The sequence below is a fragment of the Amblyomma americanum genome, chromosome 3, assembly GCF_052857255.1.
Source record: "Amblyomma americanum isolate KBUSLIRL-KWMA chromosome 3, ASM5285725v1, whole genome shotgun sequence".
NCBI lineage: Eukaryota > Metazoa > Arthropoda > Arachnida > Ixodida > Ixodidae > Amblyomma > Amblyomma americanum.
Window position 1 is genome coordinate 97,548,080 of NC_135499.1, and position 26,738 is coordinate 97,574,817.

Sequence of the window (26,738 nt, forward strand, 5' to 3'; positions counted from 1 at the left end):
TGTGTAAAAAGAGAGAGGGTCTATTATTGCTCTTCGTCACAGGCTTGCCTGATGCATTCATAACATACTTCCTAGCTTTGTTCCAAGTTTAAAAGAGGCTGTTAAATACGACTTTATCATACTGCAGCCGTATCTTATCGGGGTTTTCTCCAAATTCGGCAGAGTGCTGCCAAAACGCATTTCATATTCGCACACGCGGAACGAAAAATCCTCATATATGAATAATTCCGAACCTTTAGTTTACGGGATAATCTCAATGTGTTTTTTTCTTTTGTTTTGAAGCGAAAGTCTAATAGTTTGACGATAAAGAGCCTGTGGTCGACAGATTTTTTTAAGGTCCACCCTATGACTACGGTCACTTCTCTCGCATTCAGCGTAAGCTTAGACGTCAGCACTTTCGAAACAGCTGCAAGTAAGTGTCCTGGTGTTTTTTAAAATGGTTCAAGAGCTTCACCAATACATTATCAAGCTATTCTGTCGAGAACGATTTTCCAGGTTCTCGTACTTCAGTCCGAGTTTTTGCATGATTTCATGAGGCAACTGTATGTTTTCGAAACGTCCTGTACGTTCGTGGGCAAATCTAGGCTTGCAAACGGATGCCTCCGAAGCAGTTAACTCGTCATCAAAAGTATATGTCTTTGTGTTCAGAGTAGATAAGTCTTAATTTATGCGAGACTGGCCATTGAGCAAGTCTAGCAACATCTGTTCGGTTGTGGTCGCACTGTCGGGGCCCGGTAGGATCTCCCCATCCGCGAACAAAATGAGACCAGTTGGGCCAGACACTGCATCCGACACGCACGAGATACAGCGTGTGAACAGTGCACACGGCAGGGGCAGTATCAGCAGACAATAGTCATTGCTTTGGTAGCAGTATGCATGGAATTTTTACAAACCTGCAGTACGGAGCAAAATTGGTTGGTGTGCATCCTTTCAGTTACGCTGCAGGCTTGCCCACTGGTCAGAACTGACGTACCCGGGTCTTTCGTGGACGCAGGGGGAGCCACTAGATATAAATCACCCGCAGACGAGACTAACCGCGAGCAGTGTCTTGAGTAAGTGGCAACACATCGATGAGAGAGCATCTGGCACGTTTCGAATCCTCTCCAGCAAAGTAGCTGATCAGGTCGAAATTTCTCACGGCTGTACAATCGCCGAGTGGCCTCAAACTACTAAGTAGTATAGACTTGAAAACACCGTAGAAGTATACAACCACTGGAGCATTGCCACGTGGACCGCTGAGAAGGCAGCAGCTAAACTGGTGGCTAGGCGTTTTGCCAGCTCCGCTGCCGGCCTGCCGACTTGGTACTTCTTGATGCACTTTCGACTACGGGGCAGAGCTTTTCAGTACTGCGTCGTAGTGGAATGCATTGTAGTCATAAAATAACTCGCAGGCTCTTCCTCGAATAAATTTATAGCTTTTCCCTACTAAATATTTAAGGTCTTTCATGAACTTAGAATTCAGAGTGGGATGCCCAATTCTCGCTTGTGGAATCGTATTCTACCGTGTTCAGAGCGTGTGTTAGTTTATGGTTTATGGTTTATGGTGGTTTAACGTCCCAAAGCGACTCAGGCTATGAGAGACGCTGTAGTGAAGGGCTCCGGAAATTTAGGCCACCTGGGGTTCTTTAACGTGCGCTGACATCACACGGTACACGGGCCTCTAGAATTTTGCCTCCATCGAAATTCGACCGCTGCGACCGGGATCGAACCCGCATCTTTCGGGCCAGCAGCCGAGCGCCGTAACTACTCAGCCACCGCGGCGGCTTGGAGCGTGTGTTAGTATATTGTCGCTGTTTATTAATAGGCAGATATGTTTTCCATAAAGAGTGCGAACAATTTCTTTTTCACTTTGAAGTATGTATCCATGATGTTGATCTTCTTTTCAAAGCGTGGACAGTTAATTTTTGAGCATTTATGCTACCTCGCTTGAGATTGGAAAAAAAAAAACTTCCCTGCACGGTTACCCCTCTCGGACTTTATTTCCTACGGAAGCTTAGGAGCAGAAGTCAACCGGATGACGCGGTCGCCGTGATTGTCGCGCGCGTGTCACGCCAACCGTCTAACATTGACGGCGGTTTCCACAGAATGGGTTTTTTCTAACTGCTGCATACAGGGCGAATATATCATCTGCATGACTTCTGATCCAGAGCTCTCGTTGAAATTTTCTTCAAACGGTGCTAACCATGCTGTGGAAGTTTTGCTTCTGGTGCGTCAGGTCTTATATGAAATGATGCGCCAGAAGCTAAGCAGCGCATTTTGATCCGCAGCATCATGTGAGACACGTTGGAGTGCAACCGCTGCCACAGCTGCTTGTTCCCCTCGCCACATTTGCGCCTCGGCCCGTCTAGACGCATCGGGGTCGATTTTTCTCGACCGGTCCAGCTGTGGTCGCGATCCCCTCAGCTCTGTTCACTTTCTCTTCTCTCGGCGCGACTCTAACCTGCGCGCCACTCTTCTATCCGCCATTGTCTGTGCGACGCCGTTATGAGCTTTGTCGGGGAAATTGCCATTAACCGGTGTCGCTGTAACTCAGACGGGTATATCGCGAAGCGTTATCAAATCCGGGTGACTACATTGCCTCGGTCACACTCTCTCCGTTTTCTCTTGCCCACTGTGATAACGTGGCTTAATATAGTGCGTTGCGTCAGCCACCGGCAGCATTTTCTTTGTTTCCGTTATCAAGGAATAAAGCCGTCACGTCTGAGCTATGCTGCCTCAGTTCTCTAGCTTCCAAACATGGCAGGCTACTTTGCGAAAAATAAATGCATGTTCAAACTGCGTCAATAGCAGGAAAACAAATGTAGAGAATTTAGTAGCTATAAAGTGTATTCGTATGCAATTTGCACCATAAGGTAAACACATAAATTCCACATAACACAAGAGAACAAGTACCTAGATGTAGCCAGATTGCATCGAAAATCTAGGATAAACTCAATTGATCGGATATATATAGTTGCATATCGTTTTTTAAAGGCGGCTTAGTGCCCGCAACTCCCTTTTTCGGTATCAAACAGTTGCACGCTATTATGAAGCACTACAGGAAAAATTCACATATGGGCCTGTCCAGAAAAGTGCTGCATGCGTCATTACCCTCTCCTCATATATCCCCTCCCGAATTTTTTTTCTATGGTGCCAGCTATTTCGCAGGCAGGAACTGTGTAACTGGGCTCTTATAACTGCTGTACCGTTCATTCGTAGTGTCAATGGTTACTAAAGAAAAGTTGTCAGCTCATAAATTTACAACTCAGTCCTCGAACCTCGGCAACTCAGTTATGTTTTCTGCCGTCCGCAAGGATTATCTTCCATAAACATCAACATGCAATGTCTCTCGTGTGTTCAACAATGTAAGCAAACTACTTCAGAGGTTAGATTAGGTTGACAGGTGCAGCGATGCGCGGAATTATTATTGCTGATCAGTTTTGCAACGGTTTTTTCTAAAGACAATGTGATACTATTTATTGCGCACCCATTTTATATGTGAAATATAGTTGAGTACAACGTAGACGAAAAGACAACCGCACGCTGTAAGTTGGATCCGAACCCACGACCTCCGTATGTAACGTACGCAGCTCTAGCAACTGAGCTAAAGCTGTGGCTGTCTGATGTTCAAGTTTCGTGGGCATTTATCTTTCGTGTCACCTACCCATGCTGGACCTTGTAGCGCTGGCAGACGACGGAAGAATAGAGTACGAGAGACACGAGGTGCCACCAACCCTGAGAGTGCTCACCAGTACCACCCTCGTGAGGGTGCCGCCACGGTGAGGGTGGAAGGTGTGCGAGAACACTATTATGCTAACTATTGTATCAAGATGCAAAACCCAACGCCTTCCTTTATTTATTGAGCACACAAGGGCAGGGAATTGGGGGCTCGGTATAACGTACACATTAATGAAGCCAACGATTATCAATGATCTAGATTTCGCCTTTATTAATTGAGTCGCTAACCGGTGTGAAAATAGTGGTGCAATAATTTTTATGATTTAAATATAACGCTAGCTCAAAACAAAGAGCCCGATGCAGTATTGTTCAGTAGGATGGGTTATTGGACGAGTTTAGTAGAGTGGAAAGCTGGGCGAGTCGGTACATGATTGCAGATCGGTACACGATTCCAGCGTCGTCATGTGTTGCTGTTCTCTGTCACCGTCTTTTGCGCTGGTTTTCTCTCTGCCATCACGATTTGACTCATGACGAGCTGAGTAAGTTGGCTGGGTGAAAATGAAAGAAGGAATTAAGCCAGCGGAAAAGAGCACTGCCATGCCACTGTGCGTTGGGAAAGGATTTCGGGACAAAAGGACGGAAAGAGAAGGCTGTAGAAAATAGCAAAATAAAAAATCTGGAAATTGATTTTTCACATTTTTATACATAATCAAAGTACAGGAAAGCACAATGCGGTACCCTTTTAATGTTAGTGAAGAAGTCGAATATCCTGCAAGGGGGCAGACAAAAGTTTAGTGCATGCCATTGATGTCAAGTACACGCAGCCAGACGTAAGGCAGTCTTCGTTGTTACTGGAACTTGCGCGAAAGCGATTTCATTTCACGTTCCTAATTTTCTTGCTGGTCTGCGCAAGATGGACATTCTAACAGAAAGTGCTACCCTGCAACGCTTGTAAATTGTGATAATTTTATAAGGTCGTTTCCGTGCTTAGCTTCCTCTTCTCCAGCTATGGGTGCGCCCAATCCGGAGTTCTTGACAGCTACATAAAACCACGTGTGCGAAAAACATACTAATCTTTATGCTGACAGTGCAAATTTCACTGCCATTGTTCACGAGTCAATAATGGCCTCTCTTGTAGTAGCTACGTCGACTTGATGACATCGCACATATTAAAAAAGTAAGATTGCCGCACTAAAGTGTACATAACTATTTTACAATGTTTCGCGTTCTTTTCAGCCAGTTATGCCTCTCAGATTCTATTTAATTATAATAACGTTGGTAAAGGAACTAGGAGCGTTTAAGCTTTCAGACTTCAAGCGCAACAAAGAGAGCACAGAGAAAGGAGAACGACAGGACATGTGCTGGTCTTGTAGCGCAGTGATGGACAAAGACCCTCGCTGGATGAGTGCATGTCTTGTCGTTCTCCTTTCTCTGTGCTGTCTTTGTTAGACTTGAATTGTAGAACCTCTGCACCAACTTCTCCCGCAAAGTGTTTTACTGTCCTGTTGAGCTTTTTCATCTGTTTTAAAGAGTAGTGAAGGCACTTCAGACTGACTGTCGAGTGTTTTGGTAGCGCTAGCCTTGGAGTGAAGATTGTACTTTTGAGACTGTGCATGCAAGTACTCCCTATCAACCACACTTAAAGGTTTTTCTCTTTTTTCTCCGCCAGAAGATGTGACAATGGAACGGCACAGTGGAGCTCTGACTGAAGGAGAGTTGCTCCTCGATAAAGCCATGAGGCGATACTTGACTTCAGAAACCTTCAAAAATGTGACCATTCCCGACTTCAACTGTACCGCTGGACTAGCAGGATTCAAGTTCAATGCGCAATTTTCTAATGCAACTATCACTGGCTTGGGAACCATGCGAAGACTTGGAGACACCTACGTCGAAGCCAGAAATAACGATACGATGCGAATTCGCTTAGGTGTGACGCTGGACGGGCTCAAGATCTCTTTCACAGCAAGGATAAAGGTCATATTTTTCACCATGGCTGTCCAAGTTCAGGCTTTCGTGCCTGCACTAACTTTCGTCGTCTGCATTGAAGAGTAAGCAATTCAAATTTTACCTAAAAACCTACTGAGCACACAAAGCTTTCAAAATTAATGCTATCTTTATTCGATAACGCTAAAGATATTTAGGTGATACCGAGGCTTCTAACGGAGGAAATTTTCAACTCATATTATAAATGAGACAGCGTTTAGGTTGCCAGCATGTACTTCCCGGGTGCTCCATAAGAAAATTTCTGCATAGCTCATTTGGGGTGACGTGACCCTGAAGACGCCGTCAAGGTCACTTAACCTCAATTTCTCAATAAGAAAGCACCACCAAATTTGAAATTCTCTGACTGTTCCCTTGGGAGATGCCGTCAAGCTCACGTGACCCTAAAGACCCAGTCACAGAGCATCGCCAAATATGCAGTTCCGAATGATTGGTCGAGAGATGTCACATGACCTGGTCACGTCATCGCAAAGTGGCTCCTATTGCAAGGGGAAATCCGCGCACCGGTTTGTGAGGTGCCTGCCCCCTGGCAGGTGCCAATGAATTTAACTCAAATAAATTCAATGCAGTTTTAACCGGCCGAGGAAACTATGAGGAAACCTGCCGAGGAAACGATGAGGAGAGGAGGAGTTTGCGCTACCGTTCAAAAAACACAGGAACTAAATGTTCCGCCGCTGCGCAACGCCGCGCCTTACCTCAAAATCCAACTTCAATTGTCAGTATTAAAGCACGAACTTTACTGGCCACGAACTTGCGATTTCGGCGTGGCGTTGCTCCGAGGAGGCACATGACGTCACAACGCGCGAATCGCCGCGGAGCCGAACCAGTCTGGCCGGGCTGGCGGCGCCTGGCGCACTTGGCGCGAAATACACATGTGCTCCATGTCTCCGCTAGTGCGGTCACAGTGCGCCGAAGCCGCCGAACACGTCGGCGGTGAAGCGCAGTTAGAGTATAGAGGGCCTTGCTTTGGCCGACGCGACGTCGCCGTGCAGCGCGCACGCGCGCGTTACGCCGGAGTGTAAGCGCACCTTAACCGGCCTGCGCTTAGCCGCAAACCAACGCATTCGGTGGCGGCATCTATGGGAGCCACTGAAACCCCCCGCGCACTCACTGAACAAAAAGAAACCTGTTGCGAGGCTCCGAATCGAACCAGGGCTTTCAGCGTTTGAGGCGGAGACGTTACCACTCCGCCACGATGGCTCAAGCTTTAACCGTCAATAAAGGCGCGTCTAATGAATGCACTCTTCCAATGCAGAAGCCTCCGCGCTTTCCCTACGTATATCCTGGCCTATCCGAGCTAGGCCATTAGCAATTTTTTTTTCATTTCTTCTTTCACTTCCTCTTTATCCTTTCCTTACGGCGCGGTTGGAGTGTCCACCGAGATACGCGAGACACTTACTGCGCCAGTCCCTTTCCTGAAAACCCAAATTCAACATGTTCATTTTATGAAGTCTATTTCAATCTTGTCTCACTATTTTGGCTCTTCCGCGTCCACTTCATGTGCTCTCTTTTTCGAATGAAGGTATTCATGATCCCACGTCAGTGCACGTCAAAGGACTGACTGTCGCTAAAACTAATCCGGTGTTGCTCACTGCGCCCCTTTGATCCCTCCGCCCACGCAGCAGTTAACTCCACGAAGAGTGAGTAAGTTACTGCGGGTTTCCTGCTGGGGATAATCAACCATTTTTTTCGCATTTCCAACTCGCGGACGATATCGTGCGAAAAAATACACATCCGCTGGTTTTCCTCGCCAATAACAGCTGTTTTATTCTTATTTTCCTCTTTACCTGCATTGTATCATTGTCCTTGAGAACGCCGTTTAAATGACCCCAGTGTTAAAAAACACAACTTTATTGAGTTTTTATGGAGGAAATGAAAAAAAATTATAATTGGTTTTGAGAAAAGGAAATGACGCAGCAACTGGCTCACATATCTCGATGGAGACCCGAACTGCGCCGTAAGGGAAGGTATAAAGGAGAGAGCGAAAGAAGAATGGAAGACATGCCGTAGTAGAGGGCTCCGGAATAATTTCGACCACCTGGGGATGGTTAAAGTGCACTGCCATTGCACTTTTTTGACATCGAACCTTTTTGACTGACATCGCAACTTTTTGCGTTTCGCCTCCATCGAAACGCCACCGCCGCGGTCGGGTTCGAAATTGTCTACCTCGATGGACGAGTATGGATTTTATTTCTTTACGTAGCACAAGACGTCCTCGAGGCGGGACAAAAAAGAGAACACTGCTCAAAACTCAGGTCATCCAGCGTCAGCAAGGTCCTATCAATTCGTTAACGTCATCCACATTGACATATGGCATTGCACATTCTACCGGCTGGAAAAAAGAAACGTCTTGAGGTATATTAGGCTGTTAGGGTCATGGCGACTAGTAAGGTTGATGCCGCAAAGTATCCAAAACACCAGGCTCAAAAGTGTGCGAAGTTGCCTCTGTGGGTGTCGCAGCGAAGTCCTTTCGCAGGAAAGGGTAGAGGTCAGTTTAATGGGATCTTTTTCAGATAACCGGTCGTGCAGATGGCGACCACAGCTAACAGATAGACCGCTCATATTTCAAGATAGCTATGTGACACCTGTGGTCGTAGGATTCTTGGAGTGAACGGGATACACGGCAAGTGCGGTTGGCACAGGCAATATCATCGCAGGCGTATTCAGAAAGCGTAGAAGTAGTGAGAGGAAGCAATGTCTTCAAACGATTGTGGTCTCTCGGCCGTATGACCAATAGAAGAGGTAAGTACGAGGGGGCGTCATGGCGGAAAGGAATGCGTTTTTAGCGCAGAAATGCATTTTGGGCTCCGCCTCGCGTTTTCTTCGTTCCTGAATGACACATTAGTTTGCCAAGCTTCTTTGCTTTAGGGGGCCTCAATACAGCATGAAGCACCCCAATTGCTCCATTGATCCTGTGCCATCTGTCTAGCGGAGGCTGGACTTGGCGTTCAGCATTTAAATATGCAGCACAGATGACAGCACAAGAAAGACCTGAAAAGACGTTTGAGGCTCCCTGATAATTTCAGGCAATACATAACAACCTCAACGGCAGAAAGATTGAGATACTTCTTGCTTCGGTTGTCCAAACGTCTCTGAGACGCTCTGTGCACGCGTATGAAGAGGTCATAAATAGATATCGTTGTGCACACGCGTCCAAACGATTCAAAATGCCTCTCGAGTGCCATGTGAAAGCAAATTCAGGGGTTATAATTTGTACTAAGAGAAGCAAACGCCACAGCGGGTCACAGAAAGTTCGGTGGGCTGATGAGGCAAAGAAGTTTGCTGGTATAAGGTGGCCGCAGCTGACACAGGACAGAGTTAATAGGAAAAACATGGGAGAGGCTTTTGCCCTGCTTTGGACGTATTCTGTCCAATGGTGATGATGATAAGTATTCTTAATAAAAGGAGCGAAAGCAATACGTCTTACAGCGTATGGACACCTGGAGCATTCTATTAAGGCAGGGATTAATGAAGGGATGTAAAGAGTAGAGATTTGCAAAAAAAAATTCAGCAATTGCTTGCTTTGGTCTGGCTGAGTTCAGCGAGCTACACTGCATAGAGTAAGTGAAATAATTTAATCCTTATTTGCGTTGGTCGTGAACTTTGCACACGATGTATTCACAGGGTATTTCTGCAGTAAGCTTCACAGATGCGAAGACCTGTTGATTTTTCTTTAATTTCTGAAGCAGCACAGGTCATCGGCCCAATATTGCAACAGGATGGTCCCACCCTGGTCCTTTGTAGGGCCAGCTTTGCCAATACAGTTCCAATGTTGGGCCAATTACTTGTGCTGCTTCGCTAGATGAAGGAGTCCCAGACACCTGAAAATATAACTGCGTCGTCATGACAGCGACATCGTCACTTGGTGCGCCTCTAATAACGATACAATAGTGTCTTAAAACGAATCCCCCATCAGCCGTTCAATGATCAATTCAGACAAACACATATACCATCCCAACGGTAAATGTGAGGATTCGTTCTTGCCAGAATGCACTTCCTCGGAGTTTCCTCGTTTTCTTTAAAAAGAATGATTAAGCACTGGACTTCTTTACATGTTTCAAAATTTAGCCCAGCGTGTAATCACATCAATAGCGCTGTCCATAAATCTTCATCATCACATTTGCAACAACTTCTGCTAAATCCTGACAATCCAGGCAACCCCCATAATTACAGTAAATAATTCTTCCGAGTTCAGTGCAAGTCTTTCAAGCCCTCCTGGATTTGTGTAGGCCGATAAGATTTCATCAAAGCACCATACTAAGAGAGGCTCCGAATACTCAGAATTGCACCGCTCATTCACGTAAACAGAACTGAACTTCGCATCGGCACCAAATAATTCATTCTTTGGAGAAACCTTACAGTACCATCTTGGGTATCTCAGAGAAGTAGGAATAAAACAGCGGATGAAGTGTAACTACCCAAATTTCAGTCCATTTTGATCGCCATGATGAGTACAAGTGGAAACCCCCTTAGTTACTCACCTTCACAAAGTATTATTCCCTTCCTCTGTAAAAGAGAGGATGGTCTGGGTCTAGCGCCGCTTTCAGGACTGGCAACAATTTCACTCTTTTCGCATGCGCGAATTGATTTTCGTTCGAATATATTCACTTGAGATCTATATCCCCTCTAACAGCATGCCCTTCCTCTCTCGTCATCTACACAAGGAGAAGGGCTGGGAACTCCTGACGCCTACAATGCACCACATTTCACCGGCCACATCATGCACTCCTTGAGTCTAAGAAACAGAGAGCGTATGCATGTTTTAAATCTTCGTGCATGACCTCCTTAAAGATCGCACACCCCCTTCTATATACTAGAGGACACATCCCAATAAACCTCGCTGAAATACAGCATACGAAAGGGCTGTGCTTTCCCAAGCTTTTGTAGTAATGGAACGGCCCAGCTGGCTGGTTACCTCTAAGGAGTACTGCACCAGTCACTAAATTCAGCAGCAGACCTAAGCTGCTTTAAGCGTCGTACTCAGTATCCTAATCATCACTGTAATAATCGCATATCTGTGTGCATCGACCTGCACACCATCGCGAGAATATTTTATTTAATGTCCTACCAATGCATTTATAGGACAGATAATTTGAAGACATTATTTCTCCCGATAAAATCACTCCATTCGTGACCTGTTATAGTAAAGACGTCCAAGTCGTGCTGGTCTGCACGAGAAACAGGCGATCAAAATAATGACAGCTTTAGCTTTCAGTTAAACTATTTGGCTTATGTAATATGTTACCTGGCACGACATTCCCCAGGAAGACACTTTTTGATCATCACTAAGCATTCCGGTTCTGACCTGTCTGAACCTTCCTGTCCACACATCTCGTCAAGGAAAACATCCCAATGAGTGTTTTCCGCCCCTAAAATCTCTCCTGCACCCACATAGCGATCGAAAACTAACCCCACTCTCTGGACCATCTCTGGGTTAAAGGAAGACGTTATACAGAGCAGTGACATTGTTCCTCAGCTGCTCGAGCCAATCATTCTGCGAGCAGTTAGATGTAGATTCAATGCAGCAATTTTGTGCCCCAGGCAGAAACTCCTTGCTGATTGGATTGGATTGCGAAACTTTTATCGTCCAACCGAAAGGGGAGTTTTATATGCTCCCCGCATAGACGACGCCAAGAGGTCGTTACTCTTGGCGGCGGCTAAAAAAGTTGACTTCTAGAACAGAAGGCCCTATCGTGAGCACAGCTTTTTCATGCAATTATAAAGGTTTGGCAGATACATCAGTTAGTCAAACTCCTGAGAGAAGACAGCGATCACCAAGAAACTTGGTTAAGATTGTTTGCTGACCTGGCTTCTTACAAAATCGGGTATAGACTATGCCAATTTTCGTAGTGTACTGCAGCGCGGACGGTATCCTAGGATGTCTAGAAAATAAAATAGTTGTTTTAAGTTCCTATTTTTCTGACCGAGCAAGTTACTTTTCTTTTTTTCGTTAAAAATTATATGTTGCAGATCTCTTATAACATAACAAATCAAACACATTTTGTCACATCTTGACTTCACTTGTCTGCTAGGAGTTCTCATTTAGCATGGAAGCCACGGAAGCTTCGGCATATGAGATCTACACAGGAAATACCGAATTACCCAGTCACAGAGGTTAGCACCTACGGTCAAAGAAGCAAACAGCATTGTTAACAAGATCTGTTTACTAACACGACTGTTGCATAATATCGCAAACTTCTCTCAGCTGCATCCTGCATCAAATTACCCGATTTATACAGCTTCTAAGGCGCCCATTCATTTGTAGTAGCTGGGAAATTTCCTACATACTTTTTAGGGGAACCTCGAAGAGGCTCTGACACCCTTTCCCCATTCTCGCTCACATTTACATGAATTTGCGGTCTCGCAAAGGTGGTATATAATGGGTTGGCCTATTTTTGCCAATAGAACTAGTTACAGGCGGGCAGCGAACTTCAAATGGTCGTTTAGGCCGTCAGACACGAACCTAAATGTGTAAAGAGATGGGTTCAGGATGAATATATAACCGTCCTAACATCGGAACTATAGTGATTCGTAAGTTTTGCAACAATAGATAGGACCAAACATGTCTCTTGACTCTAACAAAAGTTTCTGCCTCTTTAGCGGCAAGTGCCGGTGACTTGGGAATTTTTTCTTGTTCTCTCCAACAGGTCTAACCACAGGCTGGAACTTAAACATTTTGAACTAAACAAAACGTCTACCTTCAATATAAAGTTCCACTTTCCCGGTGAAATGATGAGCATATTCAACAAGATTATGTCTCCACTCGAAGAGTACGTGAACTTCTTAATTAATAACCTGATAAGTACAACGATACGCTCCAGTATCATTTACCAACTGCAGGAACTTAGTCAGCGGGATGTACATAACGGAGGTGAGTTTTTAAAGGAATAACCTTCAATAATTCTCTTAATCAATTTTCATCCGATGGGAGATGCTACCTTGTTTATCAAGGCTGTTTGTAGCAGCGCGCAATTAGTTCTATATGCTGTCGATTTCATTTAAGGCCAGAAAACTGTTAGATGATGTATTCACGTGGAGCATCGTACATTCTTCTCAGACTCTGAGCACTTTTCTTTTCTGGGCGCGCTAGACCTTCATACCTATAAATTCTAGACAAGCCCATTTTCCAACGAGAAGCCGTTTATCAATGCAATTTTTCGCATATCACACGAGTGCACCAAAGCAATCAATATATGCCCAGTTCCCGCCTCGGGGGGCATGTAGTTTTTTTGTTTTTTATTGTCAAAAAAGCACCCCATTGGTTTTCTAAAGCAGCAATTGCCGTCAGTATGTTCATATCCGTACCTTACAGCATTCAACAGTTGCCTCACATTTAAAAGCGATGTTCAAGAGTTGGCATGTTCTTCATAGTGTTCTGTCAAAATGGCGCAATGACGCGTTTATTTCATTTTGTTCACCGTAGATAATCATACTTTTCTTTGTTTACTCATATCCAACCATTCAAAATTTTAATTAGAAAGCGGAGGACCTAAAAAGGCTATAGGGCTTCGCTCACAGCCTGAGTAATTCGGACGTTAAACCCAATAAATTGAACCTAAAAACGCAATATATCATGTAAGCATAAAGTAAACAAGACTCCTTGCCTGCATGCGGCCATCAACAGTGTAGTTACGATGTCATGGCTAAAATGTGGCAGACAAAAAAGTCTTGGCCATAGTCAGAAGCTATGGGCAGGCACCATGAATAATCTGAATATTGTCACGTAGTGGTGACGGCAGTCGAAGCAGCGATGAAGATGGACAAAAGGGTCTTCTAAAATAAAACTGTTTATTGGGCTTACTTGCACCCAAAATGGACTGAATCACTCGGCGGCGGCGAAGCGACAAGCGTGCTCGGCGGTCGTCGAACAGGGATGCCCGCCGCTGTCGGCCGTGCTCAATTTAAAGCTGATAGCGAACTTTCGAGATAAAGCGTGCAAAGTTACTAGAACATTCCGGAACAACGTAGAATCAGCTCTGCCTGGCTGCGATCAATCGAGATAAAACCAGTCGCGTCTTGCGTCGCAAACAGACCGATAAAGTGGTGTGGCGGCAGATTTGAAAAACGAACAAACACTGCAAATATTCGCGGCAAGATCATGTTCTGCACTTGCAGACATTTCTTTCAGACTTAGCCTTTTTTATGTAACACATTTTAAATGCACTCAAGAAATAAGGCGTCCTTTTTTTTTCTCGATGTCAATTTCATGACGCTTTTTTTTAAAAAAAAGGCTTCGCAATTGCGGTTTTAATTTGAATGGTGGTGTGCCTCTCAGGGATGAACGAATGAAACTGTGTTGATGTTACTGCGCTTTTCGCGCCAAAATGGCCGGTTCTACTGAAATCTGCTCATCATGTTTTGACGCTTTCTAGCATAACGAAAGTGTGTTCATTTCAGCTAACCTCTTTATCATCATAACACCAAACCCAATCGGTACACCGCAAATTTACGTTTTCTGGTGACCCGATTTTTAAAGCTCAGATTTGAGAAGTCTGGTGTCCCTTCAAGGCCCAAACGTTACGCGATGATTCAGAAAAGAACTGACCAGACCAAACAAACCCGAGAACGAAACGAAAGAGGCACAGATGTTCCTGCTCCCTGCTCTTCCATGCTTGTTGGGCGCAGTTTCATTCGCAATGAAGTACGACGAACTCACCAAACTCTTGATCTTTGATAAATCAACGACATGGGACCCATTGTCAAGACAACCCCCACCTCCAGCAGCCAGGCTAACAGCCCCGTTTGCGAGATGTTGAAGAAACTTTTAGACTGAAATAACACTAATACAGGCCGGCTCCACTCATCCGGGAGAAAAAATTTGCTGAACTCGGCTTTCTGGTGATCTGTTATTAAGATATTGTACATATTTGTTATTTCATGCATTCTCTTGTTATTGTTTTACTGCTGCCTGTCATCGCCGTGCTAAGCCGCTACGGGAGATGGGAGCTTTGTCAAGCCGCGTGCGCGGCTTTTTTTCCTTTCTCCTCAGCCATTGTACATGACTGAAATAAATGCAAAATGCAAATGCAAATGCAAAAATGCAAATGAAAATGCAAAAAAAAGGAGCAAAAACGATGTTAAGCATGGTTATTCATTCTGACGCCTTTCCATATCGTAAAGATCATCATACTTCGCATGAAAGCGACGGTACATCGTCGAAGCACTAGTTTCGGCACGTTGCTCATCCATATCTTTCTGTGATGGTCTCTTATCTTCCATTATCTGGATCAGCGAAGCTTGGCTAAGCTCAAGCGACCAAAACTTACACTTTCTTACATTTTACTCTGCCGAATTCTATCACCGTGGGGATAATAACCATGGTGGCGCTGCTATTGTTATATCCTCACACTTTTTTTATCACGGAAGCTCCGACTTCTCAATCAAAACATCTAATTATGAGTCTGTATGGATTGAAATTGATAAAACCTTTGTGTCACAAGAGTCTAAGTACATTATCGTCCGATAGTGCATTTCACTTGGCCATCAACGAAATTTGAATTAAACTATCAGTGGAACAAAAAAAAATCATTATCATGGGTGATCTGATTATCAACCTTCTAGAGCCTGCAATATCTTCATATCATGAATACAATAACTGCATCAATCGCCATGGATAGGAATATCTTTTAAATGTACCAACAAGATGCTCAAGAAACGAATATGGTTCATTTATTGGTCATGTGGTTTCTAACTTAATTTCTTCCCCGATTCTGGCTTAGTCGAAGTCGAAAAAAACAGGTCACTGCCCCATTTTTGTGCGAGTAAAATCTATCCCGCGGACGATCATGTGCACGTTACCAAGAAAAGCTTGAATTCATCATTACTTCTTGAAATAATTGCGAACACAGATTGATTACCAATTACTCTGATCAATAACCCTGAAACTCCTTTTGAATCATTTACCGCTACACTTGCCATTGATGCATCGTCTACCAGAGTGATATCTTGCAAAAAACGTAATCCAAACATTATAACTCATGGCTAAAAGGAAGCCTTTTGAAATGCCTACGCAAAAAGGATAGTGTGTATAAAAATACCAAGAAGCAGCCATTTAGTATTCAATTACGGACGCGATTTAAAACTTACAGCAATATACTCCGAAAGCTCCTCAAAAGTGCTAAAAAGAAATATTATGAATCTGAAAGAAATCAAGCTGGAAGGAACTCTAAAATACAATAGAAAGTAATCAATTCATTCTTAAATAGGACTATAATACTACGGCTTCAATAAAGGAAATCCAGACAGTCACGCATATTTACCGCGACATTCTCGGCATTGAAAACGCTTTCGTTGGTTCATCTGTTGTCCATCAGCTTCAAGTTGCTCAACCTGTTCATGTGGACCCTCGTGTACCTCATAGTTTCTTTTTCCGGCTTCCCCGGGTGATGCGCGCACCGTCATTATGAATCTGAAGGATACAAGCCCTGGTCTTGACAACTTACATTCTTGTCATATCAATATAACATCTTCTCTGATTTCCCATGTGTTCTCTCATAACGGGAACCTAATCTTTAAGACAGGCACCATCCCTAGCACACAAAAAAAGCTAAACTAAACCAGTCTTCAAAAAGGCAACAAACGTCTCACAAGTAATGATCGGTCCATTGCTATTATTTTTTCTTGTAATTGAACTTAAATTGAAAATTTGGTTATAGTTTGTCTGAAAAATTATTTTAGAAACGTTAGCATCATATCTTCTAATCATTTCGGTTTCCACTCTGGTTTTTAACTGGACTAGCTTTAATTTTGTTAACAGACAATATTAAAGAAGCTATTGATTGCGGTATTTTTAGTGGTGCATTATTCGTTTATCTCTCAAAGTGGTTGATTCAATTAATCTCAACATAAGTTCTGACAAATTAAGCGCCCTTGAAGTGTCTGGTCCTGCCCTAACGTTTATTCTCTGCAACTTACTTAACCGGACCCAAGAAGTTCGCACCCCTGGTACTTATTCTGCACCTAAAACTACTAAAATTGACGTTCCTTAGCGTATCATCTTTGGATCACTTCTTTTCCTATTATACATTAACTATCTGCCATCTTTCCTTACCTCTTCTAAATGTATATTATATGTCGATAATACTACCATACTAGCGTCTGAGAAGTGCATAGATTCCTTAACACATAAATTGAATGCTGAGGCTGCAAACATAGCAACCTGGTTTCGAAAACAGCATTCTTACTATTAATGCCTCTAAATGTAGCTTTGTCTTATTTTATTCTTTTTCATCTTCTCATAAGACTATTATTGGATCTCCACATATTTTCCTTCAGTCTCACGCACTCACTGCTACAGATAATGCGATGTTTCCTGGAGTAGAGTTTGACTACCACTTAAAATTCTCCAGACACATGAACTGCCTAACAAGAAAGCTAGCATATGGCATAAGAGTACTCATTAAGGTACAAAATTACTTCAATTTACACACACTCATTTCACTGTACTACGCTTTCATCCATAGTCACATAAAAACTATTGTATTTCTTCTTGGAGAAACACGTACACAGCACGCATATCACCGCTACAACACATACAGAATGAAGCCATACGCGTTATTACCTGCAATAACTATTTATGCCGTGCTACACCCTTACGGCAGGCAGATAACCTCCCAGGGGTCTCATCCTTGCTTCATTATTTTTTTGGCATTATTATCTTTAAATTCAAGAAAGGATCACTTCACATTCCTCTAATCAATAGTATCCAGTTTTCTCGGCGAAATTTCACTTGCTTTTCATGCCAAAACAATTCAAAGCAACCTTCTCTGCCTCATTTTTGTGGTATTCATTACCATTTAGTATAAAGCAATCTAACATTCCTACTTTCAAGCCTATTTTTGTACTTTTCTTCAATCGCGATAAGCATTTTTTTTTTCACTGATAGAGCATACGTAACTATGAGTTGAATTGTTTTTTCTCTATTTATGCATTTATATACATTTGCCCAAATCAAGTTTCGTTTCTAGTTCCATCATTTCGCATTATCAAGTGTGTTATTAATTACTCTACACCATTAGCTTCAGTTTTATCAGCTCTTGTTCGTACATATTCATTTTTTGCAAGTTTGCAACAGGAGATCCCCTATGCAGCCATTGGGTTTGGGATCTCCTCATGTATTTATACAATATCTGTATGGACTGATTGGTTCTTTAAAAAAAACAGATTCTGTTTCTGTAAGAACACGCCACAGGTTTTTATATAGCGAGCGGCACATCAGTTGCGAGCGTGTCTCTGGTCTGCATACGCAGCTGCGGCGAGACTCAGCGAATCAAGTGGTTCGACAGTTGCGAGGCGAGCGAGCGCCGTCGGCTCAACGCGCACAGCTGTGGCCAGGCGTGGCGAGTAACGCGGCATGCCGTCAGTGCCAAGCGTCAGCACCTCCTGGTTTGAAGGCACACTTTCATAGCCACATGAACTTCACTTTTGTACGGGAGGAGCAGAGATTTTGCTCTAAAAACTCGTGAACACATGTGTAAGCGTGAATGCCGCTGTTCACCGTATTTCAAAGAGAGAAAAAATTTTCGTCTCGCAAGGTAAGTTCTGCGGCGCAAAACACCTCGGCGCACGTGCAGCGCTTCATGCGCTCGTGACAAAACAGAACCGCCATCGACGGGAATATGCACAGGTGCATTCAAAGGGGTGTAAATACAAATTACGCTCGGTGGACTATTTTTATAGTGTTGAACACTGCGTCATACTTATTACACGAAGCAGACGAGCACCTACCATGCGGAAAATTGATTAGCCTCCCCTACCCCCACCTCACTTCAAAGGCACGTACCACACGACTGCCCAGCCTGGTTTATACTTTTAATAAATTATATTTGATTCCGACTTCTGTATCGCTCACACATACTCAGTTATGCTCGCCGTGACTTGCAATATAAATTCAATCATCCCAGTTGCAGGTGAGTTTTAACAGTTCTGCTTTTTTGAAACGTTCATCGTTTGCAGGCGAGCAACAGTGCTCAACATGCACAACATTCGACGTCGCCTTGCGCAATGCGGCACTCCAGTACAATATGGAACCAGCCTCGCTTCCCGCGAGCGTCGCAAGTATTCTGTCAACCGTCATAGGCGTAAAAGTGACAAACGGCACTATCAGCGGCCTGTCCAGGGTGCAGCAGCGTGGAGACGTTGTGATTCGCCTCGACGGCTACGGCGCGTACATCTTTCTAAACCTCACTCTCACCAACCTGACCCTGACGCTCGTCGTAGAGGTGAACGCGTTCTTTGCGACCTTCGAGGCACTCGTGAGCGCCACCATTTCTGCGATCCTCGTCGTCGAAGTCGCCGAGTAAGTATACCGCTTATGTTGTCAGTGGAGGCTGCAATGGTGAAGTCCCCAGCACCCTGTGCTGCAAAGTGCGAGCTTGTATGGGGATTAGCGACTGCAGCAGCCACATGTCTGTATAAACGGTGAAAATACAGAGAACACGAAAAACAGTCCACGACAGTACAGCACCCGCCAGAACCGAATACAAGAAAAAAACGGCACTGCGACGAAAAAAGCACAGGGGAAAGCAGCACGCAGGGACCAAACACAGCTGGGAAAAAAAACATCTCTACAACAGAAAAACAAGTAAAACGTAGCACGATGACAAAACCGCGCACGCAGTACAATGCAGCATTACGGAAGCGGTTCTGTTACCAGTAATTAGCGATTTTGTAATTTTTAATTGGTGATTCTTCACGGTGTCCAGCATTCTTACCACTATTTTTCTTTGCCAAAGACTTCTAGCACTGCATGACACTGTTTTGTAGACTGACGATCTGAGGCTTAAAAAGCCCTAGATATCTATGATAACTCGCGCTTGTGAAGCTTCTGCGTTAAAAACTGCCCCTTGGATACTTATGAGTCTTCCGACTTATAACCTTTTCTAATATTCCAGTTCGAAACGCCTCACTCAAATTTAATACAGATTTTAAAATCAGTACTGCAAGTCGAGTTGATGTGCTGTTCTGACGCGTGCTGTTTTCTCTTGTTCGGTTCTTTGATGGCGATAAAATTGCGCGAGCATACGAGCTTTAGTGTTGTTAACTGAACCAGGGTGGACGACATTATGTGGAGACTGCCAGAAGTCAACTTTCTCATTCACACCTTGGCCTTTCTAAGTGAAATATTATACTCATATTTTTTGGCATTCAATGTTGCCAACACTGTTACAATAATTCGCTATACAGTTAGGAATGAAAATAGAACCAACATTTCGAAAAATTCTTCATCGCAGCATAGGCCCCAATGCATCCACTGTTTTCGTTGGGCGAACACATAATTTGTCAAGGCTGTCTGAATAAGACACAGCAAACGCTTGGGCAAGTTATCTATCCACTGAAAAGAAATAGCGGGAATTGCGGGCTGAGAGTAAGGAAGAAAAACAAAGCCGAGCGCTCGCCTTAGTCAGGGTAACAACAACCACTACCTTCCTTCGTTCCAACCTCAACTCGCGTTTCGTCTGCTCACGGCTGACTAACTGTGGGTGGGCATGCTACATAGCACATCAAAATACCACGTAAAGGCAGCGGCGAATGCAAGCAGAGAACACAACTTCGTTCTTATTAAAGCCTATGCACGTTACCTAGGAATATTCAAACAATAATACACCTGCAGGCTGCCTAGGGAGCTCCTGTGTGGTGTCATATGTACCCACGGGAGTTCCACTGTCCTCTCGAACACGAATACACAATAACAATGTTCCTTTTATGTTTAGCGTTATCGGCGTGTATGCGTAATGAAGATGCGACATTGCCTATTTTTGCCAGGCCCTTTGCGTGAAGCTTTACAGGTAAAAAATTCCGATTGCTACAATGTACAATTCGCACTGTCCCAAAAACATCTTTTCGAAAGCTCCTAGGTATGAACGTAAAGACCGTGTGGACAGTGACGAGGGTAGTATGGCTACACCGTGCAAGTAACCATTCCTAACATTTACTCATAATGGCAAAGCCTTTAGCGAAAAAAAAACGAGGAGGTGAGAGGAAGACGGGACAGCGCTAACTTTCAACTGGCGTTTATTGAAATACAGAGGCATATATATAGCGAAGCAAGCATGGAAATACACAAAGGATACAAAAGATCACACTCTGCATGCGCCCACCACTGCAGTCTAGGAAAGCGATTTCCTTGTCAGAAAGATTAACTGAAGGCGTGCTAACGCAGTCCGCTCTCCTTTTCCTAATCAACCGGGCTTCGATTATTTCACGTGTGCAGCGGTCTATACTTTTCGCCTCTACTGTGCATGCGCCGAACATGGGCGCGCATGTTTTGCTAGGACAGTGATGAGAATGTTCAGACAGGTTACCGTCCCTTGGGTTTGCCACGTTCCGCTTGTGTTCAGCAAGCCTTTCATTAAGGCATCTGCCGGTTTGCCCTATGTATACCCGACCACAGGTTAAAGGAATACTGTATACTATCCCTATCGAGCACTCCACAAACTTATTCCTATGCTTCACTTTACATCCCCCTGACTGTCTTGGAAAAGGGTCCGTCAACTTACACAATTTCGACAGCTTGTCTGGGGCAAAAAAACCTGTGCAATAGCCTAAACCTTGATCTTCTAGCTAGGCATGTAGATAAAAGTGAAAAGAACTCTTTGCAGGTGTTTTTTTCCGCAAAATCTCACAAAGTGGGATGCCCTCTAAGGGTAATCGTTTCTGAATATGATTCCTGGCAGAAGGCTGTCGCCGGTTTTCTGAAAGTAAAATTAAATCTCTTGGATATCGACGATCCGTTTGTAGTAAAGAACTCAGAAAGCGTTGTAAAATTTTTAGCAGATAATTCCGACAAACGCATGAGCGCCATATCTGTAGACTTAAAAGATTTGTACTATTCGCTCCCTCATGACCAGTTGCTTGCTTGTGTGGAAGATAGCATCGATTGTTTTGGGTCTGTCGCGTTTCAGAATGCTGCTGGTGTATCTGTGGCGGGGTTCATGGAACTTTTACAATTTTACCTAAACTCAACCTACGCAGAATGGAATCAAGGTGTGTATTTACAGAAACGTTGTGTCTGCATAGGGTCCTGCATAGCGCCGGTCCTTAGCGATTTGTTTTTAGCTCACCGAGACAGGACGGTAGCCTCTCCCATCTACAGGATTTTAAGGTTTTAAAGGTTTTTAGATTTGTTGATAATTTTTTAATTTTGTTGGACAACAGCGTAGCTTGCATTGAACAGGACCTTACATCCTTTTTAAAAAATTTTAAGCACTGTTTTAACCCACTTGATTTGACACATGAACTACCCGCTGATAACAAATTGCAATTTTTAGATTTAATGTTAATTTTCGGAGAAACCCATGTAAGCTGGTATTACCACCCTAGGGCCAACAAACCACTCCTGTCTTATTCGTCCTCCCACTCGAAGCTTGTAAAACGGGCTATTGTGAGCATGTGCTTCATCAATGTTATGAAGAAATCATGTCCACTCATGTTACCCCTAAGCCTGAGCGAGCAAGCCGGTAGGCTTTCTGCCGCCGGGTATCCCAAAGAAGTGCTCGTTTCCGTGGCGGAAGCCTTGTTGAGGAAGCGTAAAAAGAGCCGTTGCGAACCATCTGCCGAAAAGAAAAAGACGGTGGTGATTCCTTATATGCACGGCATATCCCATAGGCTGAAGGGGGTTGCCAAAAAGGTTGATGTGAAGTTGACATTCTCTGCCCCAGACAAGCTGTCGAAATTGTGTAAGTTGACGGACCCTTTTCCAAGACAGTCAGGGGGATGTAAAGTGAAGCATAGGAATAAGTTTGTGGAGTGCTCGATAGGGATAGTATACAGTATTCCTTTAACCTGTGGTCGGGTATACATAGGGCAAACCGGCAGATGCCTTAATGAAAGGCTTGCTGAACACAAGCGGAACGCTGCAAACCCAAGGGACGGTAACCTGTCTGAACATTGTCATCACTGTCCTAGCAAAACATGCGCGCCCATGTTCGGCGCATGCACAGTAGAGGCGAAAAGTATAGACCGCTGCACACGTGAAATAATCGAAGCCCGGTTGATTAGGAAAAGGAGAGCGGACTGCGTTAGCACGCCTTCTGTTAATCTTTCTGACAAGGAAATCGCTTTCCTAGACTGCAGTGGTGGGCGCATGCGTAGAGTGTGACCTTTTGTATCGTTTGTGTATTTCCATGCTTGCTTCGCTATATATATGCCTCTGTATTTCAATAATCGCCAGTTGAAAGTTAGCGCTGTCCCGTCTTCCTCTCACGTCCTCGTTTTTTTTCACTAAAGGCTTTGCCATTATGAGTGAACAATACCAACTAGCCCTAGAATCAGCATTGTTGAATTTCATTCCTAACATTTGTTATCTGAAAAATAAATCATTACACCGTAATTGTTACTTCCCGGGAGTGTTTCAACGTCTATGAAATTATTGTGCTTGATACCCTGTTCCGTTGGCTGCGTTTTTGTGGCAGTGAGTTACAATAACGTCTGTGGTTTAGACTTTGCAGTGATCGACTAAAAATCCTCAGTAATAATTACTAATGCACCTCCCTGAAGCTCCAAATCCCGAGGGCAGTTTATGGTCACTTCACTAAGTGTGATCGTCTCCATTGTCTTAATTATGACAGCATGATTCTAGAGTTGCTTGTTTTTGGTGCCAGGATTAATTTTCCCCTCGAGGCAGCCTCAATTCTGTTGTTTTGTCTCATTCACCCCATCAATACCGCCGATTGAGAGGGAGACTAGATCGTGCTGAAGTACTGCCCTTTGTGTCTCATGTCGCCATCAATGGGCCACCGCAACCTATTATCGCGGTGATAGAAAGTTATGGGTTTTACTTTGCTGAGCCAGAAACGAAATGCTCTTGCTGCTTAAGAGTCTAAGCCTTTCGCTAGCAAGCAAGTTCATAAAGCTTATCGTTTTATACTACCAATACCTCACTCGGAAGTAAAAACATATCCTGGCTGTGTTTTATTAATAGCAAAAATACAAATCTTGAGAAAATCTTCAACGCCTCCGCCCTGGCAACTCAGTCACAGTTGATACCAAAGTCACGGGATCGATTTCCTGACAGAGTTGCCCGCATTTCATTATAGGTGAAATACAAAACGCCGAAGTGCTATGAGACGTGACTGCTTGTTAAACTACTGCAGAGTGCATAAATTAATCCGGATCTGTCTGCTCTAACGCCTCTCGTAGCCCATGTTTCGCCTCAGGACATTAAACCCCACATGTCCGAACTTATCTCATTCCCCGTATTATAAATCCTTAGCACTGAAACCTAAATAAGTGGCTGAGTGTTCCTGTCTCGAACCGACCGGGAAAGCTGCACGAAAGGCTTTACGTCACACTGTTATAAACATATTTTTAGGAACATACATGGAGGAGAAACTGGTGTCAATAATGTTCGCTGCTTGATTGAAAAACAAGAGATTTTGCCCTCCCCGCTGAAATCACAAATAAGCTTACATATAACAACAGTATCTGGCATCGTACATAGCGGGGTGGGGATAATGCAACATTTGTTTCGCAATTCTCTGCCGCTGCTATTTTTGTCTCATCGCTCTTTTAGCTACGTGTGACGCCCCGACATCGAGCAGTATCAAGAAGTCCTGAAAAATATGAAGTCAGTCAAGAAAGCAGCGAAAATGAGAGACATCCTCGAAATAAGCGAGTCACCGAAATATGCCAACCGGTATCCATGAAGTGCTTTTACATTCGCTTTCACTCTTCTCCGAGATGCGTGCAGTTCTACATTGCGCATGATGTTTATTTTTTTACTTCTGGGCCCAAAAACCTTTGTCCAACTAAGCGGAAGGTCATCAACGCACGATCCATATCACAGGGATTCCATATCACAGTCCTCTCGTTATTTCCGGAAAGTTTTTTCTCGAGTGTCTGTGATGATGTCACCTGCCTTTTTTTTCAGGAAGAACGATACCCTCTCCCTCGAAGAGTTTGTCCTGACAACGACACAGCCCGTAGACGTCAATGTCAAGCCAATTAGAGCTGTCTCTTCGTTCGCAACTACGTTTCTACCAACCAGCATTATTGAAGCAGTGCTCAGACCTGGTTTAGAGCCGCTTGCTAAAGTTTTCGTAAAGAAGGCACTCGAAAAACTGCGCAAGTTTGCTCACAGTGATTTACCTTTCAAATAAACGCTCAGTAAATGAGAGCACTGATTCAATGCAATGACTATGGAATGTGAAGTTAATTTCTTTAGCCAGTCATGGGTGTCTTTAAAGTTCTCTAAAAAACCATAGCACTTGAAAAACTTGAGGGCATGTGTTGGACTTGCATTTATTTCAATCCTACGTGTCTGTTATAATGACACGGAGTTACTTATATTTACTGACTTCAGACAGCACCTCAGATGAAATACTGTGCAGGAACGACAGCGAATAATTTGTGCAGGTTATTTTCTTGCATACTATACTTTCTCGGCATTTAGCTTCATATCACACTGATTACACCGTGTAAGCATGTTTCGAACGTTAGACTTAAGCAAAACTTCATCCTCATGTCTAGCAACTTTTTGGTATAAAACGTACTCATCTGCGACTAGCCTAAATTGTATCAACTCTGTCACAGAATTAGTAGCGTCATTTATATACAGGAACGAGCAATGATCGGATGACGTTACCCTGACTCTGAACTAAAAATCTAGAAAGTGGCCAGAACAATATCCATTAATGCAAAAATATTGTGAATGGTCAGGAGGTTACGAAAGAATCCAGCAAGCTATGAAGTTGGGAAGGCCAATCACTTTTTATCTGTAAATTCGTTTAGCATGAAAAACGAGGTCAAATGTGTTGCTGAAATCTAGGAAGAAGACATCGATTTGCCCAGAGGTATTGAGCACACTTTCAAAGCTACGGAAAACCGAGGTGAGCTCAGTGAGTGTAATCGAGCCAGGGTCACGTTTTTCGAACACAAAAGCAGTGCATCTTCCGGAGCGAAAGGTCCTCTCTCCGAGCTGCAACTTTCAAGGTCAACAAGGCTTCACTTCGAACTTGAGCCCGGCTTCACATTATTGACGTCATACCACATGATTGACCACAGCTGGACCCGAGCTCCGCCTGCGCTGCGCCGCTCGCCTCGCCGCTGCGTCGAGCCTTCGCCGTACAACGGTACATGACCACATGGTTAGCCGTATGGCAGTCGGAGCCGTTGCGGGATCGACTCTGCTGAGCGATGGAAGCCGGTCTTTCGCTTGTCTCACTGGTATAACTGGGTTAAACCTCGCCATTTTTGTAGCGAAAGCTACACTGGCCACGAACTTGCGATTTCGCTGTGCTGGTACTCCGAGGAGGCACAGACAGACCTTGAGCTGTTGCCTAGGAACTGCCGCAGCTGGGAGGACGCCGCGCTTTCGCCGCGCCATCTGGCATGACGTCACACCGCGCGCCTCGCCGTGGAGCCGCCCTTACCCTTACCCATCCTCACGCGCTTAACCGCTAAACACAGTATTCTGTGGCGGCATCTATTGGAGCCACTGAAACCCCCGGACACTCACTGAATAAAAAAAAAAACTATGCCGAGGCTGGGAATCGAACTAGGGCCTTCGGCGTTTGAGGAGGAGACACTTCAACTCCGCCACGACGGCCCTTTTTTTTTTGCTACATTGCACGGAAATAGCGCCGAAAAGAAAACTTTAAGCACGCTTACGCCGCAAAACACCAGGCCACCGTACACCTGCATGACTATTCTTTCCAAAACATCGAAAGTCTGGGAGGCACACACATGCATCCGGATAGGGGAACCAGCTAGGCGGTTCTTGCAGCACAGCGTATACTCCCCGCACCAAAGCGCATTGTTCACGAAACAAAGATTTCGACGACTGTGGTAATTCGGCTAGGCGGTCCATCATGCGGCTCTGCCGGAGACTAAATAGTCCCAGCAACACAAACACATCATATGGCATAACACAGTTTTTCTCCACAGGCCAAAATCGGATACTGTAGGGTGTAATGTCCATGCCCTTCTTAATTGATCGTTGTAATATATACCAGAAGAACACTGCAACAATTCTTAGAATAAAACAATGGTCAATTGTCTCTGGTGTACTGCACAGGCGGCAGTTCATCCACCACGGTGCAAGCATCTCCTTAGATGAAGCCATGCTTGCACAGGCAGCGTAG

The 26,738-nt window shown here is 44.3% G+C and overlaps 1 protein-coding gene across 1 annotated transcript; it reads left to right on the forward strand.

Moving 5' to 3' along the window:
• The first annotated feature begins 339 nt into the window (after positions 1-339).
• LOC144123918 (uncharacterized) lies at positions 340-26,738 on the forward strand. Its single transcript, XM_077656631.1, has 6 exons — positions 340-412; positions 5,327-5,705; positions 12,306-12,529; positions 18,613-18,955; positions 24,527-24,724; positions 26,672-26,738. The coding sequence occupies exons 1-6, from the start codon at positions 346-348 to the stop codon at positions 26,736-26,738; spliced, it is 1,278 nt and encodes a 425-aa protein (XP_077512757.1). The 5' UTR covers positions 340-345.